Source organism: Condylura cristata, unplaced genomic scaffold (assembly GCF_000260355.1).
Source record: "Condylura cristata isolate star-nosed mole 26May11 unplaced genomic scaffold, ConCri1.0 scaffold00022, whole genome shotgun sequence".
NCBI lineage: Eukaryota > Metazoa > Chordata > Mammalia > Eulipotyphla > Talpidae > Condylura > Condylura cristata.
In genome coordinates this window covers 12,661,042-12,681,047 of record NW_004567123.1, presented here as the reverse complement: position 1 = coordinate 12,681,047, position 20,006 = coordinate 12,661,042, and the positions used below count along the sequence as shown (strand labels likewise).

The 20,006-nt window shown below is 41.0% G+C and overlaps 1 protein-coding gene across 1 annotated transcript in view; it reads right to left on the bottom strand.

Moving 5' to 3' along the window:
• The window catches only part of PAK7 (p21 protein (Cdc42/Rac)-activated kinase 7), a 231,725-nt gene that overhangs the window by 62,382 nt on the left and 149,337 nt on the right, over positions 1–20,006 (bottom strand). The window contains exon 3 of the mRNA XM_004687173.1: positions 13,735–13,949. Within this exon, the coding sequence (XP_004687230.1) occupies positions 13,735–13,938 (204 nt within the window). The 5' untranslated portion in view covers positions 13,939–13,949. The remainder of the gene's footprint in view (positions 1–13,734; positions 13,950–20,006) is intronic.

The following is a 20,006-nucleotide window of genomic DNA, read 5'->3' as shown; positions in this document are numbered from 1 at the left end:
GGGCAGTTGCCTTAGTTTTCTGTGGGCAGACAGGACCCGAGGATAGAAGCCTGCGGGCGGGTGGTGGGGTAGTGGGTGGAGGTGGAATGCTATTGAATTCTTTGGCACTGTGTTGCTCACTGACAGTAGCAATGGGAAGGTACTAGAAATAGTCATTTTTTTTTTGTTCCTGTGCAGCTTTCATTCCTTCGTTTTGCTCTGACTGGAGTTATAGAAAAGTAAAGATCATTGCAAAATACTGGACTACTGCAGTTGGGTCTGTTTCAGACACAAGGCTGAGCGGCATCACCGAGTTCAGGAAAAGGCCAAGTCTTAAATCAAAAGAGATCAAACCAATTATTCCAAGTGAGTTGAGGGGATAACATTTACTTCTTTCACTAAAGCACTGGCTTCACTAATTAAACTCAAATTCGACTGCATTTATAACAGGAAACGGCTGGCAAGTTCAAGCTTCAATATGTTCATTCTGATGTAGCACTTTGAAAAGTTCAAGGTGTCACCCACTGCAGTATCCATTCATTTCACTGAGCGATGCTGTGCAGATTACTTATGGACGCTAGGTGGCGCCTTTGCATTTTTCTTAATAGAAACTATTGCTATTATAGGATTACCGGGAAGAAACCTGTTAGTCTACTGGTTCTCAAAAATATCTAATCACACTTTGGGATTGGGCCCCAGAAATTTATACATACACACACATGTATATATGTATATACACGTATATATGTATGTATGTATGTATACACATATACACACGTATATTTAAGATTTATTTATGCATGTGTGCAAGAACTGGGGTACAGGCTGGAGGTGTGGTTGAGCAGATTCACCAGAGACACGGGAAGGGGGGTGCAGACAAACAGATTGACTTACTGACTTAAATACACTGACGAGTGGAGCAGCAGGCAAGACAGGAGAGGTCTGCTAAGCCATGCATGTCTTCTCCCTGCTGGGAATCGAACTCATGCTGCAGTGGCTGCAGAGAGCTTCACAGTGCTGCCTTTAACCCCTTGAGCTACCATGCAATCGGCCCCCCTACCAGGAATTTATATTTTAAATATTCCTTTCCCAATGATTTTTATATCCTGTTGGTTAAGGTGCTGACGCCGGCTGGCATTAGAAACTGCTGACAGTTAAACCTTTAATTGAACATTAAGAAAACTGAGCTGAGATTTACTAAATTTGCAGTGAGGAGCTTAGGACCCAAGAATTCTAATTTGTTTCAATGACTTTTGTGCTAAATTGGGATAACAAATATTGAAAACTTTCAGTGAAATTTATTAAGAAAATCAAAGATATCTTTAAATTGTGTCATAAAGTTTTTAAAAATGCCATAGGAGAAAAGTTTGACGCTATTAAAATTAATTGCGCAATTATCTTATTACATTCTAGTATACTAGTATTAATAGAATGAAAAAGCCTTTCACAAATATAGGAGGGATTGCAATATGTACAGTTACCGGCAGGGGGCAAAATACTCCAAGGAATGCACAGTGCCTGTTGCCAGGCCCCAGTGGTGAAAGAATACCAGCGAAATGCTGGAAGCAATTTTAGGTAATATTGTAAATATAAGTAACACACGTGATTAGATGCCCAATGCATAACATTATTTTACGTATCTGGATAAAAAGTATCAGGTGCTTCCTAAATTCTACCAGCCTACTAAATTACAGTCAGATTGCAAAAATTTCTTTCTTCTTCACGTGGCTATGACATTTTCTGTTAAGATTTCCTGCCTGGGGTTATTGCAGAGGCATATGTTAGTACATATGACAGACTATTATGGGCTGCAATGTATGATTTCAATCATCAAGTATATACTGAACACCTGCCTGCTGACAGGCAATGTTCTATAAGAGGAACGTACAGGCAGATTAAAGGAAGCTGAGCTGAATGAATATATTCATAACAGCATATGCTTTAGGACTGAAAGGCAAATGAGAGGAGGTAAGGAAGGCAGACTCTATTCTTTACTGTTTGATTTTGGACAGACAAATAAAAAAAAAAGTTGAAATGAAAAACAAAAAAAAGGCACGCTATAATTCAATCTTAGGTAACTTTGATATCTTGTAAGATATAATTGAAAAACAGTGCCAATCTATTCTCATTTCTAGAAGACACAACTGCTGCCATCAGTCTGCCATCCTCTCTCCATCCTCCCAGTCCTCCTCCCTCCTGGGTCACTGGACCTCTGCAACACCAAATTCCCTTCCAACGCACAGCCTTTCCCAGCCTTCACTCTTGCCCTGTCTGCTGTATCCGAGTCCCTTTTCTCCCAATAGATGGTTCTGTACTTGAACATTCCTAATAATGTCAGCTCACTACTTTCCAAACTGCCCCTTCCATTGCCCGAAAGCACGCAGCCGCTGGCAGAGTCCCTGAAAAGACCCCCCCAAAATGTCTATTGCACTCCCAGTGCCTCAAGTTTTCCGAAAGTAAGCCCATTGATACTCTCATTCTGCTTTCTTTCCTGAAAGTATATAAGCTTTTTCTTTATTCTTAAAGGGAAGAATGTCTCCTGTATATGCCCAGGTCTGTCTTTTTTTTGTATTAAATTCTGCCTTGTAATCAATGAACCATTTTAAGCTGCATACTTGTCTTTCTGTAGTTCAGGAAATGATCATTTGTTAAATTTTGTTCTCCATCTGTACTTTTTATTTTTCCCTAGTAAGTGCCCAAGACCAGACACCCCAGCCGATAACTGGTGCAAACTGGCTCCCCAAATTAGAAAGTCCATGAAAACAGAGCCTCAAAACCTCCTTTGTGTGCCAACCTCTTTGCCTCCCCTCTGCTTCTCCTGGCAGTGTTTCCATAAATGCACCTATTCTGTTCTCCACTGTCTCTGGTGAATTCTTTCATGCCCATGCTTCTGGCCTCACCCCAAATTTTTCTCCCCCCTACAATCACCACCAGCGCCACCCTAAATGTGTACACTCTAATTTGAAGTTCTGTCTTTCTTGTTTGACTTGACCTGACACTCTCCTTAAAGCAGGAAGATGTAGGGACATGCTGTGGGAATGTCAGGCCAGCCTGGGGAAGGAGCTTGTCCTTAGCTGGGGAACAAACTCCATAATACAAACCAAGGGGGGAAGAAAAATGCAGAGCAGCAGCCCACATCTCCCATCTCAAAACTGGGGTGGAAGATGGTGCTGAGCCCAGGACTTTGGGTGAAATGATGAAAAATCAGGGTTTGGGGAATTTTGTGATTATTTTGTCTCTAATTTTTCTATTTTCTAAGTTAACTTCTTTCCCTAATTTGCAAAGTCTTGTCAATTCCTTGCCTTTATTTGTATTCATTAGGTTAAAAACATAGCTGATGGGTTAAGCAATTGTTTCTGGGCCCTCCCTGGTGGTGCAGTGGGTAAAGCACAGCACTAAGAAGCTAAAGCCACGTCAGCATGAGTTCGGTGCCTGCTCCGGAGGTGACCCACATGGCGCAGCATGAGTTCGGTCCCTGCTCCGGAGGTGACCCACATGGCGCAGCAGACCTCTCCTGACCCGCCCATTGATCCACTCAGCAGTGTAGTTTGTCAATCTGCCTGTTCTACTTCCCTCTCTGTCTCTGGGGAACCCTCTCACCACCCCGCACCTCTGGCCTGTACCCCAGTTCTGTATGCATAAATAAATATATCTTTAAAAAAAAAAAGAAGAAAGAAAGAAATTGTTTCCTTTTTGGGCTCCTTATTCGTAAAGTCAAATCACTGGCAAAACCATAAAGGATTCTGAGGTTGGAAAATCATGTTATCAAACACTACAGGTGCCACAGCCAGTGGGGCTAATTGGGTTGTAAACTGGCAAGGTGAGACAATAAGTAGCCAAAAAAAAAAAAAAAAAAAAAGGTACTTGCCCTTGAAAATCCCACTCTTCCATGAAAGGATGACACTTCTAACCTTTTGAGGACATGAACTGATCGATACAAAATAAAATTGCAATGAACACAAACACCCAACGATAGGAGGTATCATGAATCACAGTGCCTGTGTCCTAATGTACCTGCTAAAAAGCATGCAGCAGTCATGAAATGTCACCCAAACTCCACAGGTTCCCTGCTACCTGAACACAGTAGAACATTCCCTCTCTGTGTGTTCTTGTAGGTTACTTTTAGGGTTTGGAGATTTTTTTTGGGGGGGATTTAAAAAAATTTTTTATTATTATAATAGTTTATTTTTACATCATTTTGTGCCTTTTTCCATCTCAGTTGTAATCCCTGTGGGCTTCCCATCACCAAATCATCTGTGTGCCATCACCATAGTCCTGTGTACTTGTCCCCCTCCCCCATTTTTTCCCCCTGGTCTTATATGCTACTGCTATGAGTGAAACCATCTTGCATTTTTCTTTTTCTTTCTGGCTTATTTCACTAAGCATGATCCCTTCCAGCTCCATCCATGTTGCTGCAAAAGGCATGTGTTCATCTTTTTTGATTGCTGAGTAATATTCCATTGTGTATATGCACCCCATCTTTTTAATCCAATCATCTACTTTTGGGCATCTGGGTTGATTCCATGTCTTTCCTATTTGTAAATAAAACAGCAATAAACATGAGGATGCAGGTGTCTTTTTGAATCAGAGTTTTTGTGTCTTTTGGATCGATACCTATGCGTGGGATTGTTCCATGTTTAGAAGTTTGAGGAACCTCCAAACAGTTTTCCATAGTGGTTGTACTAGTTTTCATTCCCACCAGCAGTGCAGGAGAGTTCCTTTTTCTCTACATCCTCGCCAGCATTTGTTGTTGCTAGTTGTTTTAAGATGTGCCATTCTCACTAGTGTGAGGTGGTTTTAATTTGCATCTTGAAGATACTTTCACTATTCTTTTAAGTGGAGAAAATTTTTTAAGTGTTCCCAGACCCTCCCCCCCAAATCATTGACTGACTTAGAATTCTCAGACAGCAGGGGGAATCTATCTGTGGGTGCTCCTGTGGACAGCTGTGGATATAAAAAGGGGTGTAGAATTTGAAAAACATGAAGGACACAGCCATAGCTGAGCTCTGTCAGACATCTCATAAATGCCCAGCTCAAGCTAATTCAAATTTCTCCATTTGATTCTATTACTCAGTTTTTTTATCACATCTTTGAAAGCTACGCTATCGATTTGGCAGTTGTATAGCTACTCTATAGATTTGGTGACAGCAAGAACAGGCTGGGTGTACAAAGCAACATGGGATAAGGAGTGAAGCTGTGGCATCCTGCCTGGTTCACAGGCTGAAGAAGTGGAGGGCCTAGAAGGCCTGTACATCTCCTTGTGCTTTCTATAGCAACAACATACACTTTCTTACTTTGATTTTCATGCAACAGCTATTTTTAGGACATAAATACTTATCACTTTGTTTGGTTCAAACTTATCACTTTGTTTGGATCAAACTTAATAAATGGAATGCTGAACTTTTTCATTTTGCCTAGGGGAGGTAGGGAGAAATGGCTGAGACAGTAGAGATGCTGTGAACCAAGAAAGTTTGGGGACTATTGTATTTGGAGAAGAAAATGAAATTGAAACTGCATAAACATTTTCATCAATCTCCCTCTTCCTAGGGTGAGTGTGTGATCTAAAACCATGAAAGATAATCCATCAAAATTCACCAGTGGGTAGTGGAGATGTAATGGGTCTTTGTTTTCCATAATTTTCTACATTTATTAGCCTGCTTATGATGAATAGGTAAGTCCTCTAGCATACTGAAAAATAATTGAAGATTATTAAAAATGATCCCCCAAAGGAGCACATTGGCTTCTATCAATAAAATATCTGTTAAAGATATTAGAGAGTTTCCTGCTTAGGGAAGGCTTTATTGCACTTGTTAACTTCTCTGGCCTCCTGTATCACCTATGGGGAATCTGTCTCTAGGACATGATGATTTTGAAGGAACATTTCCCTACATGCAGCTCTCGTTGCTATTAAAGAAAAATACTTATGAATTTGGGTTGGGGGTTCCAGCTGATGGGCTTGCTGCCCTGGCAACTGGCAGTTCTAGGAGAGAGGCTAGCCTCGGAGACCCGGGGGTCGGGGGAAGGGCTGCCCATGTCACAGATGCTGATGCAGGGACCGGCATTCCTCAAGCTCCTGTTTCACAGAGGAAGGAAAGACCTGCAGCTGCCTGTACGTTCCACTGGCAGATTGGAGAAACCCCTGAGGAAATACATATGTGAAAGCACCCTGGCGCGAGGGAGATCAGTGTGTTGAGCTGTTAAAACCAGCCAACTCCTGCGAATTCACATTTTGTATTAGAGCCATTGGTAACATTGAGATATATGTATAGAGATCTTGTTTGACACTAGAAAACAAACTCAACAGGGTGTTCTTCTAAAAAGGGAAATTTTCATTATACTTTGTATTTTGTAATAATTGGATTTTCTTTTTTACAATTTACTGACAACACTTCTCTTGCATGTATTAGACTGTTTAACCCTCATACCAGCCCGAAGAAGTGGAGCTGCTATATAGACCTCTGTAAACAGGTGAGGAACTGAAGCGCAATGCTTAGTAACTTACACAAGTTGATGGACTAAGTGGAGCCAAGATTTTGGATCTATCTTTGTTAATCGCCTTCCAGGGTTTCTAAAGCAATACACAGTCACTGCCACTTTTGAAATGATCATATCAGGAAAAATTATTTTCTTTCATTAAGCATAAATATGACTCACTCTTTTTCAAAATCCCAAATTTTTATCTTCCCTAAATTTTCTGGGAAGTATAGTCCTATATAAATGTGTCCTATATATAGTCCTATATAAATGTGTCCTATATATAGTCCTATATAAATGTGTGTGTGTGTATGTAGAAAGGATATATATATATATATATATATATATATATATATATACACACACACATATACATATATATGTATATATATACACACACATGCATACACACACATATAAAAGAATATAACGTATGCTTTTGAATGTATATAATACTTATTATATTTTCATTTGTTTTGTAGAGATGGGAACCCAATATTGTACCTCTCCAGAGTCGGTGAGGTACAATATAGTGTAGTCGGTGAGCAAAAACACATGATGAAGAAATGGAAGCAGATGTTATGCTGATGGCGGTAGCCACCTGCAGACACTTTCTGGTCACACTGAAGTCATATAGGCTGGGGAATGGGAATACTTGGCCAAATGTGGGGACGACTGTATTTTGCCAAGGAATTAACTCCCAGAAGCAACCTTCAACCCATGATGGACTGAAGTCAGTGGACAGAGAGGCCCTAGTGTCCCTACTGGGACAATTGTGAGACTCTACAGAGACCCTGAGTATGCACCCAGCAAACCTGGGTCCTGGCTGTCACCCCAGTTACCTGGTCATCACCCCATTTCTTCCTAGTCTCAAAACCTCTATTCTTTCAAATCCCCAAGGAAGCAAATTCTATCAATACCCTAAGTGAGCATGAAGCAGACTCCTTCCCAGTTGAGTCCTGACTGGGGGGAGGGGCGCGGCCCAGTGACACCTTGATCTTAGCCTGTGAGTTTCTGATCAGGCTCAGGCCAAGCTGGTCTGACTCCTCACTCCCAGAACAGTGACAGTGGTAGTCAATGTGCATGATTATAGCTGTTAAATGTATGGTAATGAGTCCCCAGACAGTGAAAACCGCAGATTTTGGTACCTGAAAGTGAGGTGATGCAGTAACAACTACCTGAAAAATTATGTGTTGATCTGCTTGGGTTGCCATAGCAAAGGTCACAGACTGGGTGGCTTAAACACCTCCATTTCTGGAGGCTGGAAGTCGCAGAGCAAAGTACCCCTTGGCTGTCTTTCCTGAGACCTCTCTCCTGGGGCTGCCCTCGCTGCCTCCTCGCTTGTCCTCACTGGGCCTTATGTCTGTGGGCGAGTCTCTTCTTAAAAGATCACAGGGTCCTACTGGAGAAGGGACCTACGCTGCTGGTGACCTCTTTTCACCTTAATGACCCCATTCAGTGTGGTAATTATTTCCAAATGCAGACACACTGGGATTTCAAATTTTAACTATGGATTTGGGGAGACACAGTTCAGCCTATAACAAGTTGGGGTTTGGTTATCAGAAAGTGGGTGGTGATGGGGAGAAATTTGAGGAACAGGCAGAAAAGCCTAAGTTGTTATGAACAGACTAAGTGGAGATCTGGACTTTGAGGGTGGTGATGGGGGAAACTCAGGAGCAAAGGAGGAACATATTAATGGAAACTGAGGTGGGTGGGTGGTGCTTGTGATGCAATGGCAGGAGTTTGAGAAAACCAGCCAAACTCCCACCGGAGTTATTGGAAAGCAGAACTTTGAAGTGACAAACCTAATGATAACATCTAAGGAGATTTCCAAGGAAAGAATGAAAATGAGGCAGTTCTGGTTTTAGTCAAGTGCAGGAGGAGAGAGATTAATTGGAGAATTTTTTTTTTTTTAAAGGAACCAGAATCTGATGACTTACAACAATTCTGAGCTCTTTAACTGGTAAAGTGCTCACGTAAAGGGGTGGGCTCTCAGGAAAGCTCACTCGAGAGAAAAGGCTGAGAATGTGATTGTTCAACTTTTTAAGAAAAATCAGGTGTGCTCTAGCCACACCTGAGCTCGACTTAACTTTGAGATGATGCTGGACTGGACAGACTGTAGAAAACCTGGGCTGGGGTGAATGCCTTTTGCATGTATGAGAACCAGAGAAGAGACCCTAGGGTGACTCCTCAGTGACTTGGGTGTCCGGTGCACGTGCCTTGGTGTAACCCCTTGTCCATGAGTATGGGCTATCCCTGCAGCCAAGATGGTAGGATATCACTCCATGGTTATATCACATTGTATGGCAAAGGTGATGAGATGCCCCTCTGCTGGTTATGTGGCATCACAAGCCAAGAGTTTGGAGCATCATTTTATGACATGCTCTGATATACAGCTGGCCCTCTGCATCAGTGGGTTCCATATCTGCAGATTCAACCATCCCTGGATGAAAAAATATGTAGCCACCTATGTACTTCATGCTATTCTATCCTTGTATCTTTTAAACATTTCTCTCCTGATCATTACTTTTCCAACAACAATATAACAACTGTTTACAAAGCATTTACACTGCATTAGGGATTATCAGTAATCCAGAGATGGTTTAAAGTAACTGGAATGACGCATGTAGGTTATATTCAGCAGCTTTATAGAAGGGGCCTTGGTGAAACTTTTAGCAGAGTTGTGAGGTCCAGAACTCACAGGCACAACGAGATAATAAATATCTGGTCTTCTAGTCATTGGAGGTAATTTGCTATGCAGCAGTAGAAAGCCAAATATTGCATTGTGTGAGTAAACTCTTAGTGCCAACTTGGGCTCAGCTTTATTCACTGAAATTGTAACCTTCTAGGTATCTGGAGCGGTATTCAATCAATTGGATAGTTACATGGTGCTTGGCAATGATCAAAGTATTGATAAACTGCTTTATCGCTAGCTTAAATACAACCAACGATATCATGCTTGTATCTCAAGCTACATGACAAAACATTTGACAATGCCACCAAAGAGCCCATAGCTGCCATCTTCATGCCCCAATTTTGATAAGATGCTAAATGAGAGATAAAATTAAATCTTTTAAGCTCCAAGCATATGTGGGAGTCACAGAGAGCCGTGTGCTTTTCTTTTGATTTCAAGGGATTCTTTTCAGTTAGGTCACTGCTGCCAGCAGAGAAGAGCTGGGATGAATCCAGTGTTCCTGTATATAGCATCTCCCTTTGGAGAGAAGCTTCCAGGTATCAAAGCACAGCCATCCTCACTTGACAAGCTCAGTTGTTAAGTTCAGAGCAGGTCACACAATGGGAAACCAATAGAAATCTGAGTGACACCTGGGATCTGAGGGGTCTCTGAGTGACCTCAAATATGCTAAGTGCAGGGGGCACCAGGCATCTGGAAGTTCACACCTTGCTTCTTGGTGCTCACTCTCCTTGACATTTCCTGTTCAGATATTCCACTTCTTTCCCTCCACAAGGCTGTGTGGATCACACACATAATGCAAAGGACTCTGAATACTATACAGCTAGAACTAAAGTCCTGTGGCAGTAATGATGAGAAACTGGAGTGAGGTGGACATTCAACAATATTCCATGCAGATGTTCAAGTGAACGAGAGCTGAATCAGGGCTTTCTAAGTGATTGAATTGCAAGCCTTCCCAATACACAGAAACAGTATCTGGCTTAATGATATTAACTTGTTCTGTGATTTTTGAGAAATATTGTCTTATCTATCTGGGTCTCAGTTGTAGCATCTGTTAGAAAAGAAAGGAATGATATTTATTAACTTAGATGCACTTTTACATACCCTATGGTCTTATCATCAGGACGGTGTGGTGATTACAGTCATGGGTTTTGACTCAGATAGCTTTGGGTGTTGAATCCTGGGCCTCTACCAGTAACTAGCTGTGGGACTTATAACAAGTTCTTTAACCTTGTTAAGTCTCTTCCCTCATTTAAAAGATGGAGCAAATACCTGTCAATTTTAAACACACACACACACACACACACACACACACACACACACATACAGGCATTTGTTCAATATAATTAATTAAAGAGTTGGTAGGTACTGGTATTTTTCTTAAAAATTACTTATAAGATCTGTCATTTTGCCACAGTATTGAAATAAGTACAAACAATAGAATGGAATCTCTCCCCCACACCAAAGGTCCTTGCACCAGGATTTGGCAGGGGAAGTGTCTGCATCCTCCCTTTACAGGAAGGACATTTTTGTCCAGAGAAGTGGGCCAGTGATTTAATTTAGGCCACACAGATTGTAATGGGAAGATGTGGACTTAGATTAAGGCGTGGTGATCTTCCATTTCCAAGGGCAGTGGATCAAGAGCAGGGCACTCAATTTCATGTCGTAGGAAAGATGCTTTAGCAGTACATTTTTACAGAGACAGATCTAAACAGAGGAGATAAAACCACACTGACTTTTAAAAGGATAAGAACATTATGGGGAATCCAAGAGTAACAAGGGGTGGGGTGGTTAGTGGGACAGTGGGGTGAAAGCAGGAGAAGGAAGCTGCTCATCTAGTTAAAGGTCAGTATGAGGCAGTCATTCTATGGGCTACAAGTCAGACAGACAGATCATGATGGGGAAGACCCAGCTCTCAGAATTGCTGGGATCTTTATTCAGCTGAGAGCCTCTCAGTTCACCAAGACACAGTTAGAACTCTTTGGTGACAACTCTCAGAAAGCATAGGCTGTACAAAAAGAAATCATCTCCCGACTTCATCCTAACCAACAAGGAAGAGCACATAAAAAAAAAAGGGGGGGGGGAGAAACACGAAAGAAATATTTCCTTTATGGCAATGGAGATAATGCGGAAAATGTCAGATGGTTGCCATGAACCTTAGGAAAATAAAATAGAAAAAAAATAATCAAAGAAAGGGTGAATCCCATGGAAATAGGATCAAGTGTGCTGATATGGCTCTAAAAATTTAAACCTTGAATGCAAAATTGTGAAACATGAAAAAGGAGGAAAGAGAGAACTCTTGAGTCATTAAGGACTCTCTTAAGGGGGCTCTCTACATCAACAACACTCAAAAAATCACAAATGATGGGCCCTCCTTGGTGGCACAGGGGTTAAAGCACAGCACTACAAAGTAGCCAGAGCTACTTCAGCACGTTTGACCCCAGGCCAGCAAAGTGACCCACATGGCGCAGCAGACCTCTCCTGTCTCGACTGCTACTCCCCTCAGCAGTGTACTTCGTCAATCTTCCTGCTCTGCTCCCCACTCTGTCTCTGGTGAATCCTCTCACCACCCCTGCACCTCTGGTCTGCACTCTAGTTCTGTATGCACAAATGAATAAATATTAAAAAAATATATAAATGATGACAGGAGAAAATGAAAGAGCAACATGAGTCATCAATACCAGGTGACTGGATGGAGGATTTACCTGTCTTTATTTTCCCTGCTTTGGTGAGTATAGGGGATTTTAATGTGATGATCAGGGATAGAAGACAAAGATGAGAGAATTTCAGTTTTTGGAAGATGATAAGATCTCAAGGATGGTAAAGATGAAGCAAACTCAGCCACAAGCAGTTTTGCATCAGAATTCTCTGTGAAATTTCAAACTTGAAAGGATAAAAGGAAGATTGTTAGAAAGTACATGAAAGCTAAATTAGAAAAAGGGGTTGGAGAGAAAGAATGTAGGTATTTTAAATGACTTCATATTTCTCCTTCAGAGAACTAGTATTAAAAGGGATGGAAAATAACACTGGATAATCTTTAAGAGACTTACAGCTAGTGGGAGAAAACAAAACTCTTTATTTCCAGAAGAAATAATCAAACACACAAAAGTGTGGGAAGTGCATAGGCCAAAGAGACATGAATATAGATGGTCATGGCAATATTATTTGTAATACCAAGAGGAGTGGCCATATCCTTTAGTGAAGAAATAGGTCAACCCTAAAAATCTATAATTTTCAAATAAACTCATTGTCAACACATCAATATGAATTTATCTCAAAATAATATTAAGTTAAAAAGCAAGTTAGAGGATACTGTATGTACTATGACATCATTTAATGAAACTTACATATGCCAGATAATACTGTCAGTGCTATATTTAGAGTCTTAGATGAACATGAAAAGCAAATCTGAAATAAATATTAGGAGATACTATTTGTTCACATTACATAAAGTTACAAGTGTTCTTTTAAATATTAAATTTATCTTGTTTTTTAAAAACCATTTTACAAATGATTTCTAGGGTGTTACAAAAGGTGATCATTATCCAGCTTAAGTCCACCTAAAACAGTGCTTCTGGAAAACAGTTTGTTCCTTAGCCATCAACAATATTAGGGAATTTGCTAAACATGCAAATCACTGGGCCCACCCAGAAATACTGAATCAGAATCTCAGTGGTGAGGCCTATCATTTAAACAATATTCATGATGATATGGAATAAGGAATTCATGTAGCCCAAAAGTCTACTACTATCTAATGAATAAGATAACAATTTGATCTGTTGGATCACATAATGATAAACGTCAATAATGTTTCATTCCTGTGGAAAGTTTTTGGGAAATTTCCTATTGTCTATGGAACCTTACTGTTCTACCACAGAAAGAAACCAGTGGCTGGATTTTCTTTGTAGTATCTTGACATATCTGAAATTTGCTAGGTTTGACTTCTACTTCAATACAATTACTTCTATATATATTCCTTGGAAAAATCTACCAGTCATTTGTTTAAGTAAATTATATACTATTCTAGGAGTCCAATGATATTTTATTTGAAACAGCTCTGTCTTAGACTATGAAGAAATATTAGAATCTAGATAGACACAGATACATAAAGCATGCCAATACTTGTGTATATATGCATACATGTTCATTTATGTGTCTATGTAATTATTATTGTCAAAGTCTGTTAGTATTCAATTTGATGTAGAAATTTGCATACTTTGGAGTCAAAGCCAAAACAACAAAAGGTGGTCAAGCATAATAACATTAACCAGGGTGAGAAGTTAACATTAATTGTAACGACTAGCAGACACATTTGAAGAAGTAAAAAAAATTTCCCCTTTTGCATTGCGTTTTATGTGTCTGATTTTAAAAAGGACTCACATCTCAAAGCTGAAATCCCTCCCCATGTTCTGTAATTTACAGTAAGTGGTGAACATTATAATCACCGGAGAACAGTTGTGGCTAGTTTGTGGATACTGAAAAATAAATCCATGGTGTAGACATGTGATAGCTTGCCAGCAAAGATGGTCAACCTCAGCAAATGAGAACACGCGTCTTAAGCCCAGGGAAAGACAGAAGCTTCGCCATACCTTCATGGGAGCCAGCTGGATGGGCGTGATGCATGAGGGGTCCACCATGGGCTTCGGCCTGTTGGCCGTGTCTGCTAGCAGGCTGTGCCACTGCTGCGGGAGCCCAGTAAACTTCTGTTCTTGAGGATCAAACCCTGTGTGAACCCTGTGTTCAAAGTTGGATGGCCCAGATATTTCAATCTTTTTCTTTTTCTTCCCAAACATGATGCAAACACCTGAGAGCAAACAGAAAAAAAAAAAAAAAAAAAAAAAAAGCAACTGTTCATGTCTGGCCAGGGGAAGACCATGAGACAGTGCTGGCTTCATTCAGTTAGCTCTTCTCAGTTACTCTTCCATACACCAGCTGCAAAAGATTTGATTTTTAGGCTGTGAAGTTAATTGCATTCAAATGTTTTCATTCTTTCTTTGCACTCGCCATTGACTTTGGACTTGGTCATGTGATCTGCTTGGACTACAGAGTGGGCTGAGGATGGAGGGGCAAGGTATCAGGTCAGGGTGGAAGTTTTCAGTGGTACTGTGTGTTTACTTTTCCTCTACTGGTCCTACCACTCACATCAAGATCTCTCTGGCCGATGATGCTCAGCCAGGGTCCCAAAGGATGCATGAAGCAGACAGAAAATCTGACATCCAATCTGGAGCCAAGGCCAAGTGACTGAAAGTAAAAATAAATGTTTGTAATTGTCACTAAGAGTTTGGACTTGTTTGCTATGTGATATCATCAAAGCAAAAGTTGATATCAAACAGGGATAAGCATCTTACTGTTTAGTATGCGTGTAAATGGAATGTGTGTCCATGAAAAATGGGACTAATAATTACATTCACTATATAAAATTACTTTTAGGATTACATTTTTTATTTGAAAGGTATGAAATAAGTGCTCCATGTATTTAATATATCACTGGAAAATATATAAGAAACTTAACTGACATTGACTATAGGGAGTTGGTGGGGTGGGGGTTGCAGGCAAAGAAAAAAAGGAAGATCCACTTTCTCTGCACGCTATATTGAGAATTTTGTATAATTTATTTTAATTGTTTGAAAAATGCTGCTTACCTAATTAAGCCTATAATTTTACAGAAGTATATAAGTCTAGATATGTAATGTATCTATACATAAACCAGTATTAACTCAATAAAAAATGTTGGAAAAGCACAACATATTCACTGACGGGGAGACCTCCAAATACCTTGAATTGAATTCTAAGTAGGTTACCTTTTACCTACAGCTTGGGTAACTGCTTTTTCCCTCTGAATTTATTGTGAACAAGACAATTATTATTTGGAGAATACTTACCAAATGGCCATGGGCATTTTAAGAAAAAACAAACAAAAGCCCCAATATTTTGGCTCCAAGGTTGCTCTGTTGGGGAAGCCTTCAGACCTGAACAGGTGGGTTATTCACTGCTGCAGTAGTATCCTTGCAGCATTTACCCAGTGGGGTCAACTAATTATGCCCAATGGTGTGCCTGGAAACTGCTTTTCCTGCAGGATGCAAGATCCACAATGGAAGTAAAGCAAAGCGACCTGCTTTGTGACACTGCCAGCGCTGGCATATAGTAATTAGCATTCAAGAAATATTTGCTGTGGGCTGAAATCACCCAGAACAGTATATTTATTTAGTGACTAGCACCTGGGGGCAGATGTTAACAGTCAGTGCTCTCTCTCTTTTCCCTTTATCCTGCATAAAAATTTATAACTTGAACCCCTTATCTCTGCTTGGCAATCAGAGTCTTCCTGCTTTCTTCTGTGTGTGTGTGTGTGTGTTTTTCTCAAGCTCCTATTCAGCCTTCTATGCGGATGTCTAGTCTGTTGGGCTTTTTATAACAAAATATCAGCACATAGGTGACTTATGAACAACAAAAAATTTATTTCTCACAGTTCTGGAGGCTGGAAGTCAGAGGTCAACATACCAGCAGATTGGTGTCACCTGCCTAGACAGCTGTGTGTGTGTGTGTGTGTGTGTGTGTGTGTGTTTCTGTAAACTTACATGGTGGAAGGGACAACAGATATCTCAAAAGTTTCTTGAATGGAGGGAAGGGACTAATCCCATTTATGAAGACTCCACCTTTAAGAGCTAATCACCTCCTGAAGTCCCCACCTCTAAGTACTATCATGTTGGGAGCTGGATTTCCACCACGTGAATTATGCACATTCATACTCTCATTCAAACTGGATATGCATCCTCTCAACAATGGTCAGATCCCTCCACTTAGATACTCTAGAAAAATCCATTTCCCATCCAGCCTACTAGTTCCTTCAGACTAATGTGGAAAGCTTAAAATGAAAACTTAATGTGGACAACTTAAAATGAAATAAAAGATGATAAGGGCTCAAAACCTTGATACACAGGTATGTGTATTTATACACACACACACACACACACACACATATATATATAAAGGAAGAGAGACATATTTTTTATTCTTTAAGCATCTTACTAACAGTAGATTAACAGATACAGGCCAATGGGGTTTACTCATATGAAAGCCCCTAAGCTGAAGTGTAAGCCAGCACAGGCGCACTGTGGACAACCACAGGCAGAGCCCCATGTCTCAGGCCTCCTGTGCCCATGTCCGAGATGGGGCCCTCCCATACTGACTCTGAACCCAGATATGTAATCTGCTGTGGTCAACGAGGCAATAGAGATCACGACGCAAGTATGAAATGTGCTTGCCCACTGGGAGCTGCTCTTTTTGCTCTTAGAATGCGCGCGAGAACGCGGTCAGCGGATCCGGCTGGAGGATGAGTAGCTGTATTCCAGGTACCCACAGCACAGCCAACCACCAGCAAACCCGAGGAGCGCCACCTAGCGGACCAGCAGTTATGCACCAGGTGCGGCCGTTCCAACCAGCAGGTGACTCACCCAGCGGAGCTGAACCCAGAGTGGCAACGTGTGGTATCAAGACAAACAAATGGCAATTCGGTTAAGCCATTTACTTTGCAGTAGGTTGCTGCACAGAGAAAAGCTAACTCAGAGCAAAGACCTGATTATTATCTCCTATTTTGTGTCTTCTGATGCTCATCATTCCTGCCCACTCCCAAACCCTCATTTCAGTCTCAAGCAACCATGTCCAATTTCGGTGACTATATTACCTGTTATACAATTGTGTTAACTCACAGGAGTTTTGATTAGGATGCTCCTGTTTGTCAGTCAAGTGTTCTCACTTACCAGGAAATGACACCATATAAGTAAAGGGCTCTATATATGATTGATCTCTCTTTATTATTTAGTGAAAATTAAAATACATTTTAAAATATGATCTGGTCTTATCTTGGCAGGGTCCATTGACATTTCAATAAATTTTATGACCTTATTAAAAGAAGAAATTAGCAATTATTTTAGAAAAATCATTTGAAAAGCATTCTTTACATGTATTCCTACCTGAAAAACACCGAAAATGTGAGATCAAGTATTTTTAGAACCTGAATAGAAATGTCTTCCTCTTCCCTTACTGACAGTGGATATCCCTGTGGTTGCTATCCCATTCATAGGAGAGTATATAAAGGATCATATCCATGTTCTTGTTTTTTAATAAGCCAGTGGTGGAGAGGAAATCCATGGCTTAATTAATCTAACTACAATGCATCTTGTGATACTATACAATTGTAATATAAATGTCAATACATTTCTACAAGTCTAGTAAGCTTGAGTTAAAGAGTTATAGAGGAAGCAACTTAAAAGAAAATAAAGTTGTTTTTATTTTTTTTTAATCCTACAATAATGCTTCTTTGAAGCTTACTCTTGACTAAATGCAGAGAACCTCCACGATCTAGCATGATATCTACCAGGAGAACAAGCATGAGTCCCACTTTTGGGGACAAGAAAAAGAAAGGGTCCTGGTGCTTTTTGGCACTGCAGAGCAGGACACAGTAGGGAAGTGAAGATCTGCTCTTGTCTCTTGTCTGTAGATGGTTCCTTGTCTCTGGTGAATTTGTGCCTCGTCTGTGCCTTGCACAGTGCTAAATGTTCAGTGTCTGGTGTCACTTAAGACTCACAACGTCCCCTGATCACTCACTCTATTTGGTAACTCACCAGGAGAACTTATAGGACTCAATGTATAGACATAACCACAGCTGTGACTTATTACAGTGGAAGGATACAAAGCAAAATCAGCAAAGGGAAAGGGCGCATAGCAAAGGCTGGAGGGAGCCAGGCATAAGCTTCCAGGGTCCTCTCCCCAGGAGGCCCACAGGAAGTGATTAATTCTTCCAGCATCAAACTGTGACATCACGTGTGAAAAACTATCAGCGAAGCTCATCAGAGACTCAGTGCCTAGGACATGGCCACATAAGAACCCTCTGCCTAGTTTATGCCAAAATTTCAGTCTTGGGGGCAAGCAGTGTTTAGCATAAACCACATTGTCTGCATAAATAGTTCAGGCCCAGTGAGCCTTTCTGATCAGAGAATGGTGGGGACCGTTCTTAAACCCAAGTTCCCAGATGCCAGCAAGGGTCAACCTGCAAAAATCTAAGCTATGCAGTCTCATGTTAGTCCCCTTCTGCACAAGTGATGGTAATATCATGTCTCCATTTTACAGAAGAGGAAACAGAAGCCCAGAGTCCAGGTTAGAAACTGGCAAAGCTAGAGACACAGGAACTCAAAGCTCATGATTTTAATCCCTGGGCAAGGCATGTTGTCCTGCTCGTCCATCCAGCTCCGCCAGGTAGCCCCCTGCCCTTCCTGGGGCACTCTGTTCCCCTGGAGACCTGGAGATGCAGTTCTGCTGGGAAGGTGAGCTCTGATAAGGTAACTATCAGATTTGGGAGGTTTCTAGGTTCCCCTCTTAACTCTCCAGAAAAAGCCGTTCTGAGAATGCGCCACTCTATCACTGAGCACATAAAGCTGGGAGCTGCTGACTGTGAGTGTTACAGGGCCTCTGGGATCTGTTCTGTTAGTTACATTCCCATTGTTGAAAACCTAATCAACTGGCCTGTACTTTCCCTTGTAGTTGGGGGAGTGGGGCTGGGATGGATGAACTTGAGGTCAGGTAAAGAATGTGGGTGCTTAAATGTCCTCTGTCTAACTTATGAAACCTCAGCCAGCCAATACCCTGCTTCCCTGCCACCCTAACATGGTGAGCCACCCCATAAAACCATTACCCACAATTTCTCCGGTCAATTCCCCATCACCACCACAACACACACCTACTGTGCTATCTACAGTGAATGTTCCTTGATGGAAATCAGTTATGCGCTCTTTCAAGATCTTATGGGATTGGTTGGTGAAAGCTAGTCAAAGACCCTTCAGAATGAGGGCCTTTCTGATAGTGCAAGTGGTGAAACTGAAGCACTATGAAGCTATCTGCAGCCACTGCAGCATGAGCTGGATCCCTGGCTAGGGAGCTACCACATATGAGTTTGGCAAGAAACTTTCATAAATGGGTTCTGTACTCTGTTTACTATCTGCCTTTTGAAATGTAACTATACAGTAGCTTAATCAAAGCCTGAGAAGTCCCATAAAGGAAACTTATGGCAATCATCATTTCCCAAAGTTTTCTAAGGAATGAATCTCCCTTCTCCACCCAAAAGTTTTCACCTTTCAGAGAGCTGGTGTTCCCAGGAACACACTTGGAAGATTCTGAGTCAAAAGTGCAGGTGGGTGCTTACATGTTTTCAGAAAGAGATTGATTTATATGTATAGCTGTGTAAAAAGATGGTTATTGAGCTGTCATCTCGAGATGCCAGAATAGCCATTCGTGAAAGACTGAAGAAATTGCAGTCTCTTGGGGAAGACAGCTGATGACAACCTGGGGTTCCAAATGGCCATGGGGAGGACGAGGTGGGGGCAGGAATGAAGAGGCGTGAGTCTACAGTGCTACAGACTGATGTTACCTCAATAAAACAGAAGATAATAGTAATAACTACAAAAACAAACAAACAAAAACAATGGCACCTGCCTCTTTAAGTTCTCACCCGAGAAGAGGCAGTTCATAACATAGTAAGTTGCTTAAATCATGAGTAGATTTCTGAGTTTGGGCCCTTTTTTCCTTGTTTCTATTGATCTACATTGCTTGGTAAAGCCTTTGAGCATTGGAACACTATCCATGAAGTGCCAAGCAGCTTGGGGAAGAAGCATCTCCTCTGAGAGTTGAACTGTACATATACAACTCAGTGAACAGAAACATGTAAAGAAACTGCTTAGATCTGACAAATAAGACACAGCTTGTGTCTAATAGTTCTAACCTCTCTAGAATGTGTATAAGCTCAGAGGACTTCAATTTCTAGGGCAATCACTGTATTAGAGAAACAGAGAAACAGAATACTCTATTGATA